General features: G+C 41.0%; 1 protein-coding gene across 1 annotated transcript; it reads right to left on the minus strand.

Annotated features, from left to right (window-relative positions):
* Positions 1 to 29: 29 nt before the first annotated feature.
* Positions 30 to 21,868, minus strand: entpd3 (ectonucleoside triphosphate diphosphohydrolase 3). Its single transcript, XM_020040773.3, has 10 exons — positions 21,794 to 21,868; positions 18,149 to 18,268; positions 13,152 to 13,269; positions 12,529 to 12,688; positions 10,657 to 10,816; positions 10,202 to 10,432; positions 9,360 to 9,623; positions 6,538 to 6,648; positions 4,825 to 4,962; positions 30 to 2,933 (listed from the first exon to the last, which is right to left on the minus strand). The coding sequence occupies exons 1-10, from the start codon at positions 21,836 to 21,838 to the stop codon at positions 2,742 to 2,744; spliced, it is 1,539 nt and encodes a 512-aa protein (XP_019896332.1). The 5' UTR covers positions 21,839 to 21,868; the 3' UTR covers positions 30 to 2,741.
* Between the last annotated feature and the right edge of the window lie 1,986 nt (positions 21,869 to 23,854).

Raw genomic sequence — 23,854 nt, forward strand, 5'->3', positions numbered from 1 at the left:
GCAATACATTATAAGCCTAGACCCATAAAAACAATTAATTTTGCTTTTTAATTAAGACATTATTCAGTTTAAAATGTGCTTGCACTTAAAAGTATCCATTCCCTGCAAAGGAGTATGGTCAACCCTAGATCAAAATGGGACCACTTACCAATTAGGACTTACCAAAAACAAATAACATAAAGGAACATTTTCCAGGCCTAGACTTGGACTAAAAAGCATGCACAATGGATGGGCTTCATTTCCCTTGAAAATGCCTCCGGCTGGTCTTGTATTCTCTTCAGAGACAAAGAACACACAATGTGTTTTCTCTGAAGATGAGACTCTATTCAACTATGCATGGATTTAAAGACTGAATGTATGTACATTTTCATGGTTAAGGACTGCCCCCTTCTGGTAGCCTAGTGCTTGACCTAGGGTCGCTGAGAAATGACATAAAAAAATATCTGAGCCAAATAACATGTATTATAATTCTCCATAAGGGGATGTATTAGTTCATTCGTAAAGAGAAGTGCAGACAATCAGAACACAGTAATGTGCAGCTTTACCCATTTCGATAACATTTGTTTACAAGTTATTTACTTTGTATGCTGATATCCTCTTGAAATCTAAACATGTGGGATGGAACAAATGTAACATTTTGGTTATTATACACAGTATCCCTAGTTTACAGGGGAAATGGAAAGACCACTTTTTTACTTTAACAAGGCCTCATCAAAAATGTTCTGCATTTACTGGGTTAATTAATAAGTACAGAAGATTAAATGTTTTTCTCATATAGACCAGATTGTGGGAGACTGACATACCTTACACATGGTTAGCTACAGAATAAGTAACGGAGTTGCAACATTTGGGGTAAGTTATTCCACGGCTAACTTGAATAGTCACAGTTGGAGCTATCCAATTGGACTGTTGTCATCACTTGTTCGTGCCTCAAGTGGGTTAGGTGTACTGTCAGTGGATGAAGCTAAACTGTTAGCAGCAGCACATTGACATCAGTTTCACAGTTCCCTGTGACCTAGATTCTAAGAGGGTAGTCACACCTGTTGAAAAGCAAAGGATCACTGGCCACCTGTGAGTGGATGAAGCTAAACTGTCTCCTGTCTATCTAAGGAGGCGATAATCCCAATGGTTCGTCATTATGCAGTCTGGGACATTTTCCGTATCAAACTCCCCTTTTGGTCTGGATGTGTAATATGTTCTTTATATGTGCAAAATATATTAGTGGAATCACGATGACACCTTCGCTAGCCATGAAATTCCGAGTTTGAAAGCAACTGGTTGTGATGACATTGGAAACAGATTGGCACATACATGTTTCAGGGACACTTTTCGGCTCGACATTGACACTTTTACAACCAATGGCCAAACATCGCAGATTGCATCTTTAAGTTAGGTCATTGGGATGTCACCGAGACATCCAGATGGGGACCATACTACAGGTTATTTCTCCTGTGCCCATTGTAATAAACATCTTCCTGTTCCAAGGTTTAACTGGTGTTGTGTTGCTGTTGTTGCCCAGCTGGCTAGTGGTCAGCATGAACTAACTAATTGTAAAGGGCTCATCATCACAATGACTTAGTCAACCTCATCCATCTGTCTCCACTCAACTCTCTGCTTGATTTATAGTTCTTATGTGCCAGGCAGTTCTGCATAGGGCTATCGGCCACAGATTAGAGGAGGAAGTAGAACACCACAGGGTTCCATTATTTGGTGAAAGTTCATCCTAAATCCTCTCCCCTTTGTCCTCTCTCTGTGAGCCGGAAACAAATTAGTGATTGAGATGTTAATAAGCTGGGCGAACGTTATTCTCTCCTCCTTGATCAACTTATATCCAGAACATACATGTACTGTAAACTACCATGGAAAATAGCTACACACCCTCTATGTCAATGTCTGGTTTTTTGGATGAAAAAAGCAAAGCACAAAAACAAAATGCTACCCATCACTGTATCAAAATGTCTTGAAGAATTTAAATTATTACATTTTTCATCACTTTAAAATACATTTTGCAACCCCCTTGAAACTACAGCTGGAGATGTAACAATTAGTAATATTAAGTTTAATGGTATTATGTAACATTCAGCTATTATTTTTTGACAAGGATTTGCAGATAATGGTATTGTTTATCTGAGTAGAAACATGCAAAAGAGGTAGATGTCCATGACCACATAACCAATAATGCCATCCAACTAAGGTTTTTTATCATGCTACTTTTAACCTTACTTTAAGATACAGATCTACAGTAGTGTCTATGGGCACGTGCAAAAGGGATCACTTTCTTCTTACCAGATATTTTGCATTTAATAATTCCCTTTTATCAGATTTTAAAGACCAACTGAGTGTTGGAAGTCAGAGAATCTCCCAGTATGCTCTTTTTGGGACATGCCTAAGGCACAGAACACAATCTTATAATGTATTACTGAAACCTCAAGTGTATCTTTTTGTCACTGAAAACACTCAAACATGTGAAATGGAGATCCTTTAAACAAATGAACTGATAATCATGAAATTGTAAGATAGTAGGTTGTACCTATCTGTGTCCTTTTGTAACCTGCTGTTACTCTTTCTGGCCAGAAGCAACTTCATGTGTTAGGGTTGAAAAATTACTTTACCAAAATTCATATTTTTACCCGAGTGGTCCTGGTTGGAGAGATTACCTGCTCATTTCCATTCCCTGAATCCAGGAATCTTCCAACCAGGAGGTGCAATTTTAATGTGACTACATCGCCCTCTAGTGGGAGTTAGTAGCATGCACGCACAGCCTTGATAATCAGGAACATGACACTGACAATGGTGAGGGCAGTGAAGAGGAAGAGAAGGCCACCAAACACAGAGTTGGCCATGGGAAGACGCACAAGCTTGGCCTCTGCAGGGATCATGTTGGATGTATGCAGCATGTAGCCCAGACTCCAGCCTACACTGGTATTATGTACCTGAAATGGTTAAAGAGGTGGCATGAATAGTGATACACACATCAAAAACAAAGCTGTTACCTAGACTGTACACCATCTAGGAGAGGGACAAGACTCCAAGAAGCCAGACTAACTTAAGACATACAGACTACTGCTTAACAAAATAATACAAACATCCAAAAGCGGGAAACGTCTCCATGAAGTTAACTTGCCAGTATTTCAGTAGTTTTTGTTTATAATTTGTTTAAAGTTTTTGTGAATGTCCTACCTAATAAAATAATGTTTCTATCCTTGCTAGTCAACAACTTTACTTGGTCAACTTGAACAGTTTAAATGGCTCTGGCTAGCTTTTGCTATTATACCAATTTTAGCAACTTTAACATGTTATTCTAAGATTGTAAGCAATAATAGAAATGGCTTAAAAGATATATAAAAGCATATTAAACACATCTGTTTATTAACAATCTTTCTATTCCAACATGTGTGCATTCGTGCATGATGTCAGTTTTTCTTCTACTAAGAAGGGATCTATTTGAAAAGCCTGAAAGACAAAAATACATACTGAACTGAATAAGCTAAAAGAATTTTGCAATTTACAAATAATTGAAGCAAATTATGTCCTCCAGGGTGAAAATTACTCAGAACTGTCATTCCTTCCACTGAAATCACGTCTCTCAACCTCATCTTTTTCTGGGGCAAAGGTCATCAATTTATCCACACACTTCAAACACAAATGACAGAGAAACAGTAGATGTCTTGTTGGGATATTTGAGGATAAATCCCCCATTTTGTCAAACAAGCTGCTGAGACCATATATATAATTATAGTATTGTGCTTTGGTTTTAAAAGACTTCTTGTAATACTTCACAGTAACAGACTGAAAGACTACAGCTGAAAGTTCCAGTCTGGAAAAGCTTCCATCAGAAGTTCCATTTTCTTGGGGCAATGGAAAAGATAGCCTCTTGTCATGATCTTGGCCACTTATTAATAGTAGCCCCACCATTTATTTTGGTTTCCAAGTCAGTTCTTAGTGTTTTCCCTTTTAGCGTAAAGTACATAATTATTTTTTTTGAAGTTTGTTTTCTCTAAGGGAGAGTTTATTTATTGGGGGAGGTGGGCTGGTAAAACTCTAGGTCTCAATAAAATAAATGCACCAACCTCCCTAATGTAAATAATATGTCCACTTTACCGTCCTGTTGTATTCAAAAACACATCGCTACGCACTCTCGAAATCCTCTATAAATATAATTTCTTTCCATATGGCTAACTCAATAGCATAAAATAATATTAGATTGTGACTGCTCCATTCCAAATAATAAAGAAAAGTTAGGGTTGCCAATGATTTTGACACACAGCTTTTTGATTTATTTCTCAAAACATTTGTATTGATATAAAATAATCTTTTTTTGGAGGATACAATGTATAGTTCAGTATTTCTATTACTTATTTGTATCAGTTACTTGTGCTTCTTTAAAGATGCCAATCATTTTGAAGGGTACTGTATTCTGCACACTTTCACCCTTTTTAATGTCTATGACTTTGCTAATGCTTTGATGACAAGCTATAGGCAGATGTGAAAACAAGTTATTAATTGGAAGAAGCTTCTTGAATGCCAATAACTACAATTCCATATATTTATTTTTGTAAGTTAAGGTATGAAAAAAAACCTGAAAAAAACAGGTTCAACGGAAACAGGACATGTTTGCTTGTTTTAAATGAGGGGATTTTCTTTTGAACCTTATGGTTTATCCACTAGAATCTAATGGAAAATATTGGCACAGATATAAAACCTGCGTACCTTACATAATGTTTATATTTTTTCAAGGATAAATTACAAATGACAAGTGAACAAAACATCAGAATATAGTGTTTACTAGTAAATTACTGGTAACCCTTCTTCTGACACACTTACCTGTTTTTGGAAGTCAATGTTTTTCCAAGTGTCTTTATTGAACTTGTAGCCATTCACAAGTATAGTCTGGACGTAATGTGCTGAATAGCAGTAGGACTTCAGGTATATATCAGATATCCAGCTCTTTTTTAGCTTGAGCTACAAAATAAGAAAAAAAACATTGCATTTATCTATCCTCTTATTGTGTTCATTTTCATATCTTGTTCATTTTCCATTAATATTTTAATGGAAATGCCCTATAGATGCATGCATGGCCGTTGTTTCCATATTTACCAGGGCTGACACATAAGGCGTTAACATGAGGTAATATTTTAAAACGCATAACGCCATAAATGTTTTTGTCACATGTAACACATTTTTATATTTTCGACATCAGAGCCATCCCGATTCCCTTTTCAGCACATGAGGGGGAGTTGTCTGAAGTGTCGTACACAGCACACCTGTAACTCTATTGGCAGTTGACTTGGTTGACTCTGGAACGATTTGAAAGGGACATGTTTTCAAAGGCATTGGAGAGCAGTCATTGGTGTGAACAGTGTACTCTGGACTAGTTTATCTTGCATAACAACATGTTAGTAGGCTACACATCCGTTAGTTCAATGAATGTGCACTTCCAAGTTGGCGGAAATTGCAATGTCCGTCCTTGTGCCCCTCACCTCAATCTCCAATGAAAACCCCATCAAACAAGAGGACCATTGGCCCTTCCTAGAATCTGACCCTGTTCTCCACCTGGTGCTTTGATGCTGTTTGTGCGTGAATCCACCTGCTAACACCTTGCTTGTATGTTTAGTTGTCATTATTTAATGTTTTTGCTAGCCTAAGATAGACTACGTTTTTCATCAAAACGTATTCTCTTAATGGAATTAACAAAAAAGACAAAGAATCCATGCTCTGCGTAAATTATTGACACCCCTGATTAATATTTGTAGACAAACAGCTGTAGCCACCTTGACTACCTTATGCCTTTGCCAATTCAAGTGCCGTACCATACGTCTTTGCCTATTAGCTAAGTAGCCCACCTTATGCACTTGGTTGAATTTGGGAGTCATTTAATAAAGACGCAAGTATTCTTTGTGGCCAACAGTGAGTCATTACAAAAATATTTTTGCCTTAACATCAAAGTTTCAAAGTATACCTTGAATAGGTTAGGTGTGATTCATTGATAGATCAAATGCCTGCCCATGCAGCAGCTGGGCAGAAAAGAGGAGCGGATATGTGTTTTATACATTAGCCTTAAAAAGCTGTTGTTATATTTGGTGACTTAATCCTGTGCACAGTGGTAGGAGATGGTAGAACTATGAGATCAGAGACCAGCAACAATCCATTTAGATTTACATGGACTACAAATAGACGCTTAAGGTCCGACATTTAAGGGCTATTTTACCTTAGTCAAATGGACTGATTTGGACTCCTAACTCCTACAGTCAAGCACTGCCTGTAGTTTACAATATAACACAGTATGTCTTTAACATAATGCATTGCTTTTTGAACAGAGAAGTGTGTATTTAGGGCCAAATATGAAAACATTCCTAAACTGAGATTATGGAATTCATTATAGTAATCGTTTGACAGCACTAATATTACACTCATGTACATCTATGTTACCTATATATTATCTTGTCAAACTCTTCTCTGCTCTATTTATATGCAGTACATGTACACTGCTATGGTTGGCCAGTCCACTGAGCAAAATGACCAAGAACATGGACTCACGGTGGGCCAATCCCATGAACAGAATTCCCAGGTTGTGGAGTTCCACTGGTCCAGTTGTGAAATGCTGGTAAGCCCGATAGCCTGAGCAGTGTAGAAGTACCCAGCATAGGCCTGAGGGGGAAAAAACACAGCACAGATTAAAAGCGCAAGTTGAGATATTTTTGGATGTCTTTCAGGCAGTAAAGGGTGGGCGCATTACTGAAAGCTTGATAACTGTATTGAAAACCGTGCTTGAAAAAGTGTTCAAAAGGGTAAAGTGATCAGATCCTGACGATCACTTGTCAGCCTTGCATTGTATGAACCCACAGGACCCAGTGGGGGGAGTTCTGGAGTGGCCTGACCTTCCCAGTTAAGAACAGTTCTGTCTTGTTGAGGCACCTCATGACAAAAAACTCTAAGATCTGAAAAAAAGAATTGTTGCTCCACATAAAGATGGCCTAGGCTATAAGAAGATTGGCAAGACCCTGAAACTGAGCTGCAGCACAGTGGCCAAGACCATACAGCAGTTTAACAGGACAGGTTCCACTCAGAACAGGCCTCACCATGGTCGAACCAAAGAAGTTGAGTGCACGTGCTCAGCGTCATATCCAGAGGTTGTCTTTGGGAAATAGACATATGAGTGCTGCCAGCATTGCTGCAGAGGTTGAAGGGGTGGGGGGTCAGCCTGTCAGTGCTCAGACCATACGCCGCACACTGCATCAAATTGGTCTGCATGGCTGTTGTCCCAGAAGGAAGCCTCTTCTAAAGATGATGCACAAGAAAGCCCCCAAACAGTTGGTTGAAGACAAGCAGACTAAGGACCTGGATTACTGGAACCATGTCATGTGGTCTAATGAGACCAAGGTAAACGTATTTGGTTCAGATGGTGTCAAGCGTGTGTGGCGGCAACCAGGTGAGGAGTACAAAGACAAGTGTGTCTTACCTACAGTCAAGCATTGTGGTGGGAGTGTCATGGTCTGGGGCTGCATGAGTGCTGCCGGCACTGGGGAGATACAGTTCATTGAGGGAACCATGAATGCCAACATGTACTGTGACATACTGAAGCAGAGCATGATCCCCCTCCCTTCAGGAGACTAGGCCGCAGGGCAGTATTCCAACATGATAACGACCCCAAACACACCTCCAAAAAGAACACTGCCTTGCTAAAGAAGCTGAGGGTAAAGGTGATGGACTGGCCAAGCATGTCTCCAGACCTAAACCCTATTGAGCATCTGTGGAGCATCCTCAAACGGAAGGTGGAGCACAAGGTCTCTAACATCCACCAGCTTTGTGATGTCATCATGGAGGAGCGGAAGAGGACTTCAGTAGCAACCTATGAAGCTCTGGTGAACTCCATGCCCAAGAGGGTTAAGACAGTGCTGGAAAATGATGGTGGCCACACAAAATACTGACACTTTGGGCCCAATTTGTAAATTTTCACTTAGGGGTCTACTCACCTTTGTTGCATAAAGTATAGACAGTAATGGCTGTGTGTTGTGTTATTTTGAAGGGACAGCAAATGTACACTGTTATACAAGCTGTACACTCACTACTTTACATTGTAGCAAAGTGTCATTTCTTCAGTGTTGTCACATGAAAAGATATAATCAAATATTTACAAAAATGTGAGGGGTGTACTCACTTTTGTGAGATACTGTATATATACACAGAAACACAAATGCACTTACTAGGATATTGTTATGGTTGAATGTATGGCACTGAGTACCCATGTCACTCTCCTATGTGGACCACAAAGGAAACAAGTCTTTGGACTTGTTTATATCTTTGATAGTATATCGTACAGTATGTGTATATGTTGCCAAGATACTTTTAAAACACTATTCAAGTTTTTTTTAAATATCACCAATCAATCAGATGAGAACAGGGGAGAGTCGCCTTGGCCAGTTCGAGGAGCCTCTGTGACACAGAGGGGAATGGTCGGATTCAAGTGCTCTGCCTCGAAGACTGACTGTTTAGGGGCGAGGAGATCATTCTGAGAGAGATTACAGGAGAGTTGATCAGAGATGGAACGCTGAAGTGTTTTGGAAAGGAAAGACCAGTGTGTTATTTTAGAAGTCAGAGGGGCCAAGTATTGGTTAATTGAGAAGGGGAGTGACTCTGTCACCTTGAAGTCAGAGGGGACATGGACAGGGGTCAAGGATGAGTTTATGAGGGACGTAAGGAATGGCAGAAGGTCTTCAGAGATGGTCTGGAGAAGGGAGAAGGGACTAGGGTGGAGGAGGCAGGTTGTCTGATGACAGGACATCACTAGTACAAGACTTTCTTCTGGAGAGAGCATGGAAAAATAGGTTACTGCATGAATTCAGTATGTGAAGGAGAAGTGGAGACACAATAGGCTGAGAAAGGATACATTAGGTGTGAATGTTAGCAACCTTCTCACCAAATGACAAATGTTTCTATGTTGAGGAACGATGGAGCAGGAAGAGATGGGCGATTAAGGAGTGAGGAGGTGTCCAAGAGGAGTAAGGGAGGGATGTCTACAATGTTGATAAAAATGGGCTTTGGCAGCAGATGAGGAGGAGTGCAAAGATGATAGGTTCTAAAAGTGTCGTTTCCCAACATTTACGCCCACTGCCCTGTTTGCTTGTGCTCCAAGTGCGTCACTTAACCACAGAGCAGAAGGGGGGGGCTGCTGTTCTCCGGAGATCTAATAAGATTCAGTGTAAACAATATGTAAAAACCGAGAAAATCTGAAAAGGAGACGTGCCACCATTCAAATTAGCAAAGTGACCATAGATAAAAATACAGCTTACTTTGGAATCCTAGTTGTGTGTGTGTGTGTGTGTGTGTGTGCGTGCGCATGTGTGTGTGTTTGTATGTACCAGAAAGTCCCCAGATCCGACGGGTGGTTGGTAGACTCCGTCAAAGGAACAGTTGTCCGTGCAGGATGTCAGGTCAAATATGCCGTGCACTACATCCCTACAGGCTACATTGTCTGATGACCCCACCAGCGTGATCATTTGCTTGGGGTCGTAGTTGGTAGGGAGCTCTGTGCACTGGGTCCCAAAGATAGACTCAGCCGCCACAGTCGTGTTGTAACCACGACCGAAGCAGGGATTTATCACATGCGTAGCATTCTTAGAGTTCTGTGAGAGATTAGAAACATTACAAAAACAGAATATAAACTGTCACATGAACATTCTCATAAAGATGAAATCCAAAATATCAGTAGTGGTTGGGCTTGAACTGCTTTTCCACGGTAGTGACAGTGGTACTTGACTACACAAGTACAAAAACCCTTTTAGCAGTGTTACCATTATTCATTGGGGTGTTCTTTACAATGATTTTCTTCAGCGCTGAACAAATGATACACCAACATATGAAAACAGCTGCTTTTCAACTGAACTTGAAATTAACTACAAATGAACAGATCGATACAGATAATACTATACACTTTGCATCATCCCTGAGAGACATTAAAGATTTCCTGGGAAGTGGTAATTACATATTAATGGATGTTATAGACTCAGGCAGAATAAATGCAATAATTACATGCAGACTAGGCACTTAGCTAAGTATGGAAGTGTTGTCATCATCATCAATATCATGTTGACAAAACTGCCAGAGACAAATGCGAGGGATGAACACACAACAGATTTCATCTTCCCCCAGATTTCTAATTTTTAAGAATTTAAAGGTCCTCTATATTACCATTAAACAGTACCTTCACTAAGGTAGCAAGGACTCTTTTCTCTGCCTCATTCTTCCCGTAACACAGGAAGCTGTGGGTGTAGATGTTGTATTCATAGCCGTAGAGGGAGACCTGTACGATGTCCGTTCCCCTGGCAGTGGGATCTGGGAGGGTGAACGCTATCTGGGTGGACGCCCCCCCTAGATCCATGGAACCCACCATCTTCCCTCCTGCAGGCCGCACCCATGTGTTCCATATGTTTTTCTACAAAACAAAGGAGGAATTTATATTTTCAAATCATTTAGCATCTTTAGGAAACTGTACTGTGTTATATTCGGATGAAAGTGAAGAACATAGTAAATAGGAAACAACAAACCCTACACTGCCAGAACAAAATGAAGCAATATGCAGCGTTTACATACTGTGTATAATTTGATGTGTATTATTTGGTTGTGAGGTGAAATGTGATGTTATTAGTTGGAATGTACCTCCAAGAAGTTTCCCATGAGGTAGTTGACCGTGATCCAGCCATACAGCCCCTCCTCATCCCCTGACATGATGGAGGCATTTTGGTAGTTAAAAGGCAGAGACTGGAGGTAGTTCTGAAGGTTTCCCAAGATCTCATTGGACATTGTTTCATTCTGTGAACTAATAAACATGAGATAAAGATAGTTGTGGAGGTTATACTGTGGAATCGTGGCCAAAGGTTTTGAGAATGACACAAATATTTATTTACACAAAGTCTGCAGCTTCTGTGTCTTTAGATATTTTTGTCAGATGTTACTATGGTACACTGAAGTATAATAACAAGCATTTCATAAGTGACACAGGCTTTTATTGACAATTACATTAAGTTTATGCAAATAGTCAATATTTGCAGTGCTGACCCTTCTTTTTCAAGACCTCTACAATCCACCCTGACATGCTGTCAATTAACTTCTGGGCCACATCCTGACTGATGGCAGCCAATTCTTGCGTAATCAATGCTTGGAGTTTGTCAGAATTTGTGTGTTTTTGTTTGTCCACCCACCCCTGGAGGATTGACCACAAGTTCTCAATATGATAAAGGTCTGGGTATTTTCCTGGCTATGGACCCAGAATTTTGATGTTTTCGTTCCCCGAGCCACTTAGTTATCACTTTTGCCCCATGGCAAAGTGCTCCATCATGCTGGAAAAGGCATTGTTCGTCACCAAACTGTTGGATGGTTGGGATATGTTGCTCTCGGAGGATGTGTTGGAACCATTCTTTATTCATGGTTGTGTTCTTAGGCAAAATTGAGAGTGAGCCCACTCCCTTGGCTGAGAAGCAACCCCACACATGAATGGTCTCAGGGTGCTTTACTGTTGGTATGACACAGGACTGGTGGTAGCACTCACCCTGTCTTCTCCAGACAAGCTTTTTTCTGGATGCCCCAAACAATCGGAAAGGGGTTTCATCAAAATAATGACTTTACCCCAGTCCTCAGCAGTCCAATCCCTGTACCTTTTGCAGAAAATCAGTCTGTCCCTGATGTTTTTCCTGGAGAGAAGTGGCTTCTTTGCTGCCCTTCTTGACACCAGTCCATCCTACAAAAGTCTTCGCCTCACTCTGCATGCAGATGCACTCACACCCTGCCTGTTGTCATTCCTGAGCAAGCTCTGCACTGGTGGTGCCCCGATCCAGCAACTGAATTAATTTTAGGCTTCTTGGGCGCCCTGAAGCCTTCTTCACAACAATTGAACCTCTCTCCTTGAAGTTCTTGATGATCCAATAAATGTTGATTTAGGTGCAATATCCTTGCCTGTGAAGCCCTTTTTTGTGCAAAGCAATGATGACGGCACATGTTTCCTTGCAGGTAACCATGGTTAACAGAGGAAGAACAATGATTCCATGCACCACCCTCCTTTTAAAGCTCCCTCTCTGTTATTCTAACTCAATCAGCATGACAGAGTAATCTCCAGCCATGTCCTCGTCAACACTCACCTGTGTTAACGAGAGAATCACTGACATGATGTCAGCTGGTCCTTTTGTGGCAGGGCTGAAATGCAGTGGAACTTCTTTTTGGGGATTAACTTAATTTTCATGGGATTTTGCAATTAATTGCAATTCATCTGATCACTCTTCATAACATTCTGGAGTATATGCAAATTGCCATCATTAAAACTGAGGCAGCAGACTTTCTCAAAACCTTTGGCCATGACTGAATATTATTCACTGTCCAGTACAAAATTATCAATAATAGACCTACTGCAGATCAGCGTGTGCTACTGTATTTACTATGAAGCCATTCTGAGGAGTTCAATAATGGAGGTTATCCAGAGACAGTGCAGGACGCCGCTCTGAAACATTAGCGAGGCACACCCATAGTGGAGGAACTCACTGTAGCAGTCTCATGCCAGCGGTTGCCCCAAGGTAGAGGATGGTTGAATTGTGTTGGGCTGCGGGGACTATTTTTGTGACGTTGTTCATACATTCTCTGATTGATGTCCAGGATAGTTTGTCCCGTGCAGGATCAACTAACATATCAGAGATACCAGGGCCTGCAGATAAAAAAATAACACTGAGCTCAGAGGCATAGCTACAATACCAAAATCACAAATGCATTGCTAGGCATAACTGGACTTGATTTATAGTATATAACAAGGCCCATGATAAACAGTACTAAAAGATATACTGTATAAGTGCAGCGATTTCACATCCACGTTATTTTGAATAAATGAATACTACGGCACTCTCACAGATGTGAGAAAGGAGATAACAGGAAAAAACGACAGGCACAGACAAGAGTATGAAAGAATGAAGGTCAAAGCAAGGTCATTTTGTACCTCTCAAACATAGGACATTGATCACTGGAGGGAAAAAAACTCCTAAAATGGGATGGGCAAGCCTATACTTCTAAAATAATATCAACTTCATTGTAAATTAAATAGACGTTCGTCCTCCAAAGACACGGGATGGTGAAACGGCCAATGTAAATGAATAAAAACAGACTTGTTGACTCACCAGCAACAGAGCATCTCAGTCTCTGGGTAACCACCCCTGTGTTATTCTCCTTCTCAGCTGGCCACTGATATAGATACACAGTGGATCGAGATGAACCCGAGTCGATCACTATGCCATACTACACACACACACACACACACACACACACACACACACACACACACACACATGATAACAGGAAATTATACACCAAGACTAGTATGAAATGCTTACTTGTAAAACCCTTTTCCAAAAATGCATATATTGATGAATGCAAAAGTATAAGATTCATAGTAACAGGGAATATACCGCGTGCATTCATGTTTGTATAAATATATACAGGTAGGTCCAGAAATATTTGGACACTGACACTGTTTTCATAATTTTGCCTCTGTACACCACCACAATGGATTTGGAATGAAACAACGAAGATGCAATTGAAGTGCAGACTTTCAGCTTTAATTCAAGGGGTTGAACAAAAATATTGCATGAAACGTTAAGGAATTTGCAGGCAATGACTGATTGATGTCTGGAACGTGTGGACATCAGCAAACGTTGAGTTTCCTCCTTTGTGATGCTTACCAGGCCTTTACTGCAGTTGCCTTTAGTTGTTTTGTTTGTTGGGTTTTTTTGGCTTAAGTTGTCTTCAACAAGTGAAATGCATGCTCGATCAGGATGAGATCAGGGGATTGACTCAACCATTGCAGAATATTCCACTGCTTTGCCTTAAAGAACTGTGTTGCTTCCTCAGTATGTTTTGGGTCATTGTCCATCTGTAAAGTGAAACGCAGTCCAATCAACATCACTGAATTTGGCTGAATCTGAGCAGACAATACATCCCTATACACTTCAGAATTCATCCAGCTGCTTCTGTCTTCTGTCACATCATCAATAAACACTAGTGACTCAGTGCCATTGGAAGCCATGCATGCCCATCCATCACACTGCCTCCACCGTGTTTTACAGATGATGAGGTATGGTTCGGATCATGAACCGTTCCAAGCCGTCTCCATACTTTTTTTTTCTTCCCATCATTCTGGTACAGGTTGATATTAGTTTAATCTGTCCAAAGAATGCTGTTCCAGAACTGGGCTGGCTTTTTTAGATGTTTTTTGGCAAAGTCTAATCTGGCATTTCTATTCTTCCGGCTTATAAATTGTTTGCACCTTGTGGTGAACCCTCTGCATTTGCTCTTGTGAATTCTTCTCTTCATGGTAGACTTGGATAATGATATGCATACCTCCTGGAGTGTGTTCTTCACTTGGCTGAATGGTATGAAGGGGTTTATCTTTACAATGGAAAGGATCCTACGATAATCCACATCTGTTGTCTTCCTTGGACGTCCAGGCCTTTTGTGTTGCAGGGTTCACCAGTGCATTAGTTTTTTCTCTGAATGTACCAAACTGTTGATTTGGCCACTCCTAATGTTCCTGCTATCTCTCTGGTGGATTTGCAGGATGGCCTGTTTCACTTGCATTGAGAGCTCCTTTGACTGCATGTTGTGTAATCACAGCAACAGCTTCCAAATGCGAATGCCACACCTGGAATCAACTTCAGACCTTTTACCTGCTTAGTTAACAAAGAAATAATAGAGGAATAGCCCACACCTTTTGAGTCAATTGTCCAATTACTTTTGGTCCTTTCAAAAAGAAGGGGCTATATATTAAAAAGCTGTAACTCCTAAACCCTTCCTCCAATTTGGATGTGCACACCCTCAAATGAAAGCTGAGATACTGCGCTTTAAGGGCATATTCATTATTTAACTGTAACTTGAATATATTTTGGTAAACAGCCAAAATAACCAGTGTCCGTGTCCAATTATCTCCAGATCTAACAGTATATGTACACGTCAGACCCCTTCACTTTTCCCCCATTTGGTTAAGCCACATTGTGTACATGTACCATGTCAAACTACACATAATACCTCGTAACACCTCATAGTGCAAAAAGCAGGTCAAATTGATTAAAAGGTTAATCGCCTTGAGTCTCAAAATGAAGCTCAGGTTGTAAGACTGACTCCCAATTCACCTGTCATTTCACATCCATTGCAAAAATACTGTTTTGACCCTGCTTCATTCTGTACCTAGGCCTTTCTGCTCTGCTTGGTGTGGACCATTGCCTGCCTACCTACTGCCTTTTGGATCCGAAGTAAATGACCATATGGGTCTGTGTTGTATTTTTACACAGGTGCATTCATATTGCATTGATCATGCTTGATATGTTCCTACAACTGGATTGGAACCACCTGTGATAAATTCAATTGATTGGATAGAATTTGAAAAGGCACACACCTGTCTACATAGGGTCCAACTGTTGACAGGTATGTCAGAGAAAAAAACCAAACCATGAGGTCAAAGGAGTTGTCCGCAGAGCTCTGAGACAGGATTATGTTGAGGCACAGAACCAAAAGATGTTGGCAGCATCAAGGCTCCCTTAGAACACAAAAGCCTCCATAATTCTTAAAAGGAAGAAGTATGGAACCGCCAACACTCTTCCTAGAGCTTGCCACAAAACCAAACAATAAGGGGAGAAAAGCCTTGGTCAAGGAGGTGACCAATAATACGATGGTCACTGACAGAGCTCCAGACTTTTCAGCAGGGACTAGGAAACTAGTCAGGATCAAGGGAAAGATCAACGTAGTGAAGTACAGACAGATCCTTGATGAGATCCTGCTCCAGATCGCTCTGATTGGGGTGAAGGTTCACCTTCCAATAGGAAGCTGACCCTAAGCACACCAAGACAAAAAAAGGATTGGCATTGGGACGTGTCTATGAATGTCCTTGAGTGGCCTAGCAAGAGCCTGGACATTAACCCTATTGAACATCTGTGGAGAGACCTGAAATCCAAAATTCGTTTTACAGGATCTGCAGAGGAAAATAGGAGAAACTCACCACTCCTTCAGAGTGTGTAATGTAAAAGAAATTCTGAATACAATGTATATTCTGGTGCAAACAACACCCCCACCCAACCCCACCTGCTGCATCAATGTTGCACCAATCCCCAGAAATGAGTTCCATGCACTGGGGGAAGATAAAGGAGCTGAAGAGGAGGCAGAACAGGAGGCAGCGGAAGGCCTGAGGGAACCAGCTCTAAACACTGCTGCCCTTACAACTGTTTGGCCCCAGCGACACAGGAGCCCCAGAAGGAGAAAGATAGGCTTAAGATGGGTGGAGAAGCTGCCCTGGAAGCACCACCTAAGCCCATACCTCCCACACCAGCACTAGGACGACAACCACACCCTGTCACTGCGGTCGCTTTTCAGTTGATATTTTCTCCTCACTTCCTCCACTCACTCCTCCTGCTGTGTTTATAAAGCCCACCCGTGCCCTGAACACACACTCTGTGTCACGCTCTGTGTGTCTCTCCCTGTTACACTGGTGGAGGATGCAGGCACTGGGCTCGAGACGCAGTGTTTTGCAGCTTGGCTGCCAGCCGTTGACCAGGCACACCTGACCCCAGTAGTTGTCAGGGGGAGGCTAAAAGGGTCCTAAGCAAATCAGCTCCAGGCGACATTAAAAGAATAAAGGATAGCGGATGCAGGTCTCATCCCACAGGTTTTTTGTGGTTCCGTTTTGGTTTAATTTAAAGCCCTCAGGGCTCAGAACACTATAGAGCAATATACAGCTCCGGAAAAAATTGAGAGACCACTGCACCTTTTACTTTCCTTTTCAACTTTTTTGGAAAGGAAAAAAAAAGGTGCAGTGCAGGTGCAGATATATTTACATAAACAGCAAAGCTAATGTACATGTTGATAATGTGACCAGAACTTAAGGACTGAGAACATTTTTCTATTGTCCAAATAAAGGAATTATGCTGCAGCGCAAATAATCCTTGATTAATAATTTTGATATACAACCACTATCCCCTAAAGTACAGTCTATGAAATACCCAATACATTTATTACACAAAACAAATTCAGTCTAACAAATTGGCCTAGTGTTTATAAACAATTAGAAACGCATCCCAATGCCATTAATGTTTCATGTGCCAAGTGTGAAGCTTATAAATTGTGTTTCAACCAACAACTGCCACAGCCCTCCACAGTGCATTAACAGTTTGCTGCCAGTTTATCTGAAATATATTTCATCTCAAATTTCTAGTCCTTACTTGGTGAACTCCACTCCTGATTGGCTAAAAGAACAATGATTGCACTCTGCGGTGTTATTATTACTTCCACATGGCTAAAAGATTAATGATTGCACTCTGTGGTGTTATTATTACTTCCATAAGGCTGAGAACAAGGATAGAACCGGAATTCATAAAAAATGCAGCTTCTCTGTAACCACAGGAAAGCCACACTCAAACAATCACTCTGGCATAAGACAACTACTCGTAAATGTTTTGCCCTCTGGAACTATTCTCAGGTTCATGTTTGTGCTCACACAATTCCAAGATCAGCAATAATGGCTCTCAGGCCCAGATCTGGATTCAAACAGCCCAAGTATTTTTGTTTGAATGTTGGATTGTCTGCCTTGACCCGCCTGATGATTGGGTTTGTACTTTTGGGACTGTTTCCGTTTGTACCACTGCGTCAGAGAAGTCCAAATCAAGCACAGCTAGATGTTTTAGGAAAGACTACAAATACTTCCGGAACAACCTACAGTACATGCCTGCATTTTTACCTTCTCTATTATATGGATGCTGTATGCTGACTAAAGGCGGTTGGTTTAATTTCAAGAGTTATGAAACATTACTCATCATTTGATTTACAGAAAGAAAATGGTCAATTAACACTGTTATCTAATGCTGAATCAAGTTATGTCCCCTCCTTTAACTGAGTGTCCCATTCACACCGAATGTTTTGCTGACACTAACCTGCCTTGAATACAAACCACCCTCGTCTTTATTTCGCAATCTATGCTAAATTCTCCCATTCACTGTTGTTTGGCTGCACTCCTAAACAGGCTGTTTAGACCCAGTTTGGTTTGTCACCATCTGTTTAAATGATAGCCTTGATGTCTGGGAAAATACAAAGCACACCTATTTGAGCAGATGACAGGAATATAGTTGTTATTTACCTTAAGACGTGACTCAAAGATACGTTTATGACCCTGGATCACAGATATAGTTATGATGACAGCCAAACTAGCCAGGAGAAAGAAAAAGGCTAAACACGTCCCAGACTTGAATGCCATTTCCTGTAAGGTAGAGGACAGTATGTTTTAGCATTTAACATTTGACACTTATTGTTTAATCAGACAGGTGACTAAACAAACCCACAATACAAGCAGGACAAACTCTTAACCATTTCCAGTGTTTTTTTCTAGATTGTATGGTTATTCCCATTACGAGACAGCAATGACATGTTTGCTTCTGCCAACAAATACATCAATTATATCCCTGCTGTTTTTCTTCTGTGTCATCACCAGTTGTATGCATCCCAAATGACAACCAATACCCTAGGGATCTACTATTGACCAAGCCCATAGGGTCCTGTAAAAAGCAGTGCACTACAGATAATAGTATGTGTTGATTTGGGATGTCAGCAGGTGTTATATCATCTGCTACAAGACTGTCAGCGGTCAGGATTAGCTGTTAAGTGACTGTTTTTGTTCATCTCTCTGAACAAACACACTGGTCACGGTTGCCACTTGGTGAGGTGAGACACTGTGGTAGTCATTTTCAGGTTTCACATATTTCCCAGATGCTGCTGACAGCAGAGCTAATCCCAAAACTCCATCAGGAAGGTTTTAAATTGTAAATTTAACATGAAGGATGTTCTTTGGTACATGGTCAAATGTTATGTTTTATTTTGACAGATGAACAGGATATACAAGGTATGGCCCTATGTAATGAAATGTTTTCTATTCAATTTCCTCAAAACAATACTATAGAAATCTAAGTGATAGAGCAAATAAAGTACATGCAAATTATATAAATATAAGGGACACAATTCTATTATTGAGAAACATGAGTGCAAACTAAGTAGGGAGTAGCATTTTTTGTAGGTATATGTGTACCAGGTGGAGTGGAGACATTTAAACTGTGCAATGGTAAATAATAACTGAGTCAGCACATTAAAGAATAGAGAAAAAGCCTGTATTAGCAGCAGGTATGAAGTGTGGGTTTGTCAAAAATGTGTGCATATTTGTGTGGAGGAGTGTGTGTGCGCGCGCACAGTCAGTCCAGTTCAAGTGTTGATCAGTATAATGATTTGCCAATAAAGCTGCTTCTACTGGTATGGGATCGAATGCTCCAACACATACCTACTCATCTGATTTACCTGATGCTCCCATTCTAGTAAATCAGATTAGCAGTGCATGGTGGAGATGTGTGTGGTCCTCAACCCTGTGGACCTTCATCAGGCCCCTCTTTGGATAGTTGTCCTGGATGGGTGGGAGCTTGGCCCCTGGGATCCACTGGCTCATCTTAACTCCCCGCGGTAGGGCCTTGTGGTCAGGTCAGAGCAGATCCCACACACATGACGCAGCTGGACAGGATGTTCCTCATTGGACAGGAGCAGTCCTATTGGGGGAGGTGCCAGGATGGCATGCTGAACGCCGTTGAGGCCTCTTAACACCACTGATGGAACCATATTACTTGGCTATGTGAACGCAGATAAACAAATGTGGCTTTTTGATGTGGATCGCGGCACGTTATTCTGCTTCTCAAAATCTGCATTTTGCTGACGGTGATGGAGTGGTTGTTGTTCTACAACCATAATGCCAGGTGGCCTACCTCCTGTCTGTAGGGTAACTCGTTGTTCTTAGTTAGCGGGCCTCAGTGGCATCGTTAGGCCTGGGCGTCCGGGGCTATAGCCCCGGGTCTTTTATGAAAAGCCCCGGATCTCAAATTGACCAAAAATAATAATAATGAAAAAATAACCCCTTATCTATTCATCTATAATTACGATTGCGCTTTATGACAATGTAGACGTGTTGGCCGCAGAACTGTGTACTTTCTGTCCCGGGCGCGGTGGGGGGGGGGGTGGGCTAAGCCCCAAATGTATTGGGATCCTAGCGATGCCTCTGGCGGGACTACAACTGTTGTGTGGTCAGCAAACTCGATGGTGGACTTCAAGCAAAGCCACACAGTCGAGGTGAACAGTGAGTAAAGCAGAGGGTTAAGGACACACCCCCGTTGGACCCCAGTGTTGTGAGTCAGTGAGGAGGTGGAGGTGTTGTTGCCAGTCCACACAGCCTGAGGTCTGCCAATCAGGAAGTCCAGTATCCAGTTCCACAGACTGGTGTCCGGAGCTAGCGCTCTGAGCTTGATAACACAATAGATGAATTGCATTCTCACAGGTATTTCAGTAGGCCTTGAGATACAAAAAATAGACATGATCTACAAAAGATATCAGTACCAGGGCTTTGGTGGGAATTCCACCACCAATGCCAAAACATTAGCATTTGGAAACAGTGCAAGGGAAACTAGAGCAAAGCATGGACACCAATATTCCAACAATGTCTCTGATTTTCCAACAATTTCAGTCAGGAATGTGACCAGATCACTCTGGAAAACTCAGCACCACAGATGATTTTACCACCACCATTTTTGGAAAAACAAAGGGTTTAACTCTGTTGTACTGGATTTGACCTGAACCTGTTTTTTTTCCATTTGGGCAGTGTTGTCTGCAGATATTACTTTAACAGGCTCTTTTCTTATAACTTTGTCATACAGGTTAGTATCTTCAAATAAATGCAGTGTTGTTGAAATCCGGTATTTTCAAGTATTGTGTGGAGATTTAAAGAACAACAAACCAGAATGGCAGTGAGTGGTAGGTGTTCCTGAATGATCCAGTCTCTGTCCTGAGTTAAATGTGCAGAGACAATCCCAAACAAGGTGCCAGTTTAATTGAGTTAAAACGGTACATACAGAATATTTTGTGCGAAGAGTTGTGCAACATTGGTAGAATGATATTTAATCCTCCACAGCGTGGTTGACATATGTGAATCCGCCCAGCATTAACTCCATGGTATGAAGAAATAAGTATTCAAAACAGTTTTGTGCATTATTAGCTTAGAAACACTTTTATAATTTTTATCACAAGGAGAAATGGAAATAAAAGGCATTGTCAATTCAGTTGACTAATCATTAGGAACAGTAATAATGTATCATGCTGTTGTTTCCTATGTAAAATTGTTGCTTTTGGTGCCTGAGGGTGAGATGTTGACTTACTGTTATCTACCCTGCACATGACTTTACACCAGACACCTCACTGCTCCCAGTCTATACTGTGTATGCCCTTAAGGCAAGGCACAATGGGTACAGTCCTAGCAATGCTTTCACATGAGTTGCTGTGGTTAAAGAGTTAAAGAGATAGGAACATGCTGTGTCTCTTGATGTGGGGCTGAGAGTAAGGAAACCTGCACTTCTGAACACATTTTCCCCCGTAACCTAGTCAAACATGCACCTTCATTTTGATAATCTCTAAATTCAAGTTCAATCTTTGTTTAGTTTCACATACTACGGTTTGAAGGGATATTTCTTCAAAACATTATAGCAATTGTATTTAAGCACATTGTAATTACTCATTTATTTATTATTACATTAATGTCACTGAAAAACTCCATAACATACACTGCACAAAAAACAAACAGATTATTATATTTTTTAATATGAACTGGCAGAATGAGTCATGTACTGTGAGTATCCTGATACCTACTGATCCCTACACATCCCCCTGGTCTGCATTGAATGAAACAGTAGATTTGTTAGCTTACCTCCGAGTTTTTCTTGAAAGTGTTCTGAAGAATGCAGCTCCTCATTCCTGATTGATCAGCCTGTCAGGACAAGAGACTTGTACACCAGATGGGAGTGGCCTCACTCACAGTCCATTAACACCCAACGGAGGCCACTCCCATCTGAGGAGGACACTAACCATGAACAGGGAGAGATTTTGTGGAATGTACACTATGGAAAAAAATGATCATTGAAATAATCACATGTATATAATCATTGAAAACACTTTTTATCCCTCCACATGCATCCCAGTAATATCCAGGGAAGCCTTTTTCATCCATCAAAAGGCTTTATTTAACAATGTTACATGGAGGGCTTTGTTATCTAATAACAAGGGCTGAGAATGACGACTTGTGGAAAGCAAATTTACAATGCACTCTTATAAAAAGAGGTTCCAAAGGGAATGTTTTCAGATGGATATGGTACATTCTACCAAGAACCGTTTTTATCTGATGAACACTTTCTTTTAAGTCAAGTGTTCTTTGAAGGGTTCTACTTAAAACCTTTAACATCCTAAGAACTGCTTTTGAAACAAAGGTTTCTTTGAGGATTCTTTGAATGGCACGAATAATTATTCAGAAGGCAATTCAAGCATGCTCTATTTAAAAACACACAGTAACTTGATTGGTTAGTTATATTGATACAGTTTTCCAAACAGTTGAGTTGGATATTTTGCACCTGTTACTGAGATGGTTGTTCCAGTTTACATTATTCATGTAATCTCAGTGTATAATCTTTCCCCTGGCAGCCATTCCAAATGGTTGTGCATTACAATTCCATTTGTTGAATTTCTTTACTTTGGCTGGATTCTCATAGGAATTACAAATCACTTTGCAAGGCGTTTAGCCAGGCTGCTAGCATAGTGGAGTCTGTCAATAGCATATTAAGAGTAGTTAATAATAATACTCCACATCTTGATTACCTTCCTGCCTTTTGGGCCGTCTATGGTTACCCTCAGGTAGGGCCAAAGTGTCTCTGGACCCGCTGTCTCAGGTCCAAGGTTTTACGCCACTATATTATTGTGCAAGAGTAGGGTCAGTACTCCTTCTCCTTTATACATTTTTCCTTGTGTCCGATTCCATTTAAACTTAGGAGGACATGAGCCTTTGGACCCCAAATCAGGACTACCAGGCCTGGAAAAACTTGTAACTGTCCCTGTCCAAATTTCTCCTGGTTGTGTTGCAGATCAAGTAGCTGAAGATACCTGACAATTTCGACTGCCATTCCGTTGACCATTCCTCCCCCTCGATTGTCCCTGTCCTTGTCCATCTGGTCATGCTGCTGGATTATGTTTTACAGAGTCTAAACACAGCCCACATGCATTTATTAATTATTACAATTTCTACTCACCCAGCACAGTGAAAAAAGGACTGGCCAAACCTCAGAGCTTGGTTCCTCTTTAGGTTTCTTCCTAAGTTTCGGCTCTTTAAGGGAGTTTTTCCTAACCACTCTGCATCAACCCTGTTTTTGTGTGTTCTTTCGGGTGTCAGGCTGGGTGTATTGTAAAGGCCCTTTGTGACAGCTGCAGATGTAGAAAGGGTTTTATAAATACATTTGATTGATTGATTTGGAAATGGGACTATTTAATGTCTGTGCTTCAAAGACAATTGCAGTTAAATAATCACTGATCATGAACAGGATATAATTGGCCTGTGTGAAACCTGGCTAAAGCCTGACGAATTTACTGGCCTAAAGAAACATCTCCTTCCTACACTAGTGATCAAATTTCCTGTGCATCCTTCAAAGGGGTAGGTGTTGCTAATACACTGCTCCAAAATATTAAGGGAACACGTAATCACAGTATAACACCAAGTCAATTCAACTTCAATCTGTCCAGTTAGGGAGCATAAGTGATTGTGAATCAATGTCACCTGCAAATGAAAGTGACAATTGGTGCACTGAAGAGGCTACAGCAAGAAAACCCCCAAAAAGGGAATGGTTTTGCAGGCGGTGGCCACAAACAATTGCTCTCTCCTTATCCTTCCTGTCAGATTTTTCTCTAGTTCGGCATTTTCCAGGTATCCTTGTCATTACTGGTAGCA

The sequence above is a fragment of the Esox lucius genome, chromosome 20 (assembly GCF_011004845.1).
Source record: "Esox lucius isolate fEsoLuc1 chromosome 20, fEsoLuc1.pri, whole genome shotgun sequence".
Taxonomy (NCBI): domain Eukaryota; kingdom Metazoa; phylum Chordata; class Actinopteri; order Esociformes; family Esocidae; genus Esox; species Esox lucius.

Coding starts and splice junctions, on each gene's coding strand:
- entpd3 (XM_020040773.3), bottom strand. CDS start 21,838: ATGAGGAGCTGCATTCTTCAGAACACTTTCAAGAAAAACTCGGAG. Junction 18,269..21,793: donor CTTTCAAGAAAAACTCGGAG/GTAAGCTAACAA, acceptor TCTACCTTACAG/GAAATGGCATTCAAGTCTGG. Junction 9,624..10,201: donor TCCTTGCTACCTTAGTGAAG/GTACTGTTTAAT, acceptor AATCTCTCACAG/AACTCTAAGAATGCTACGCA.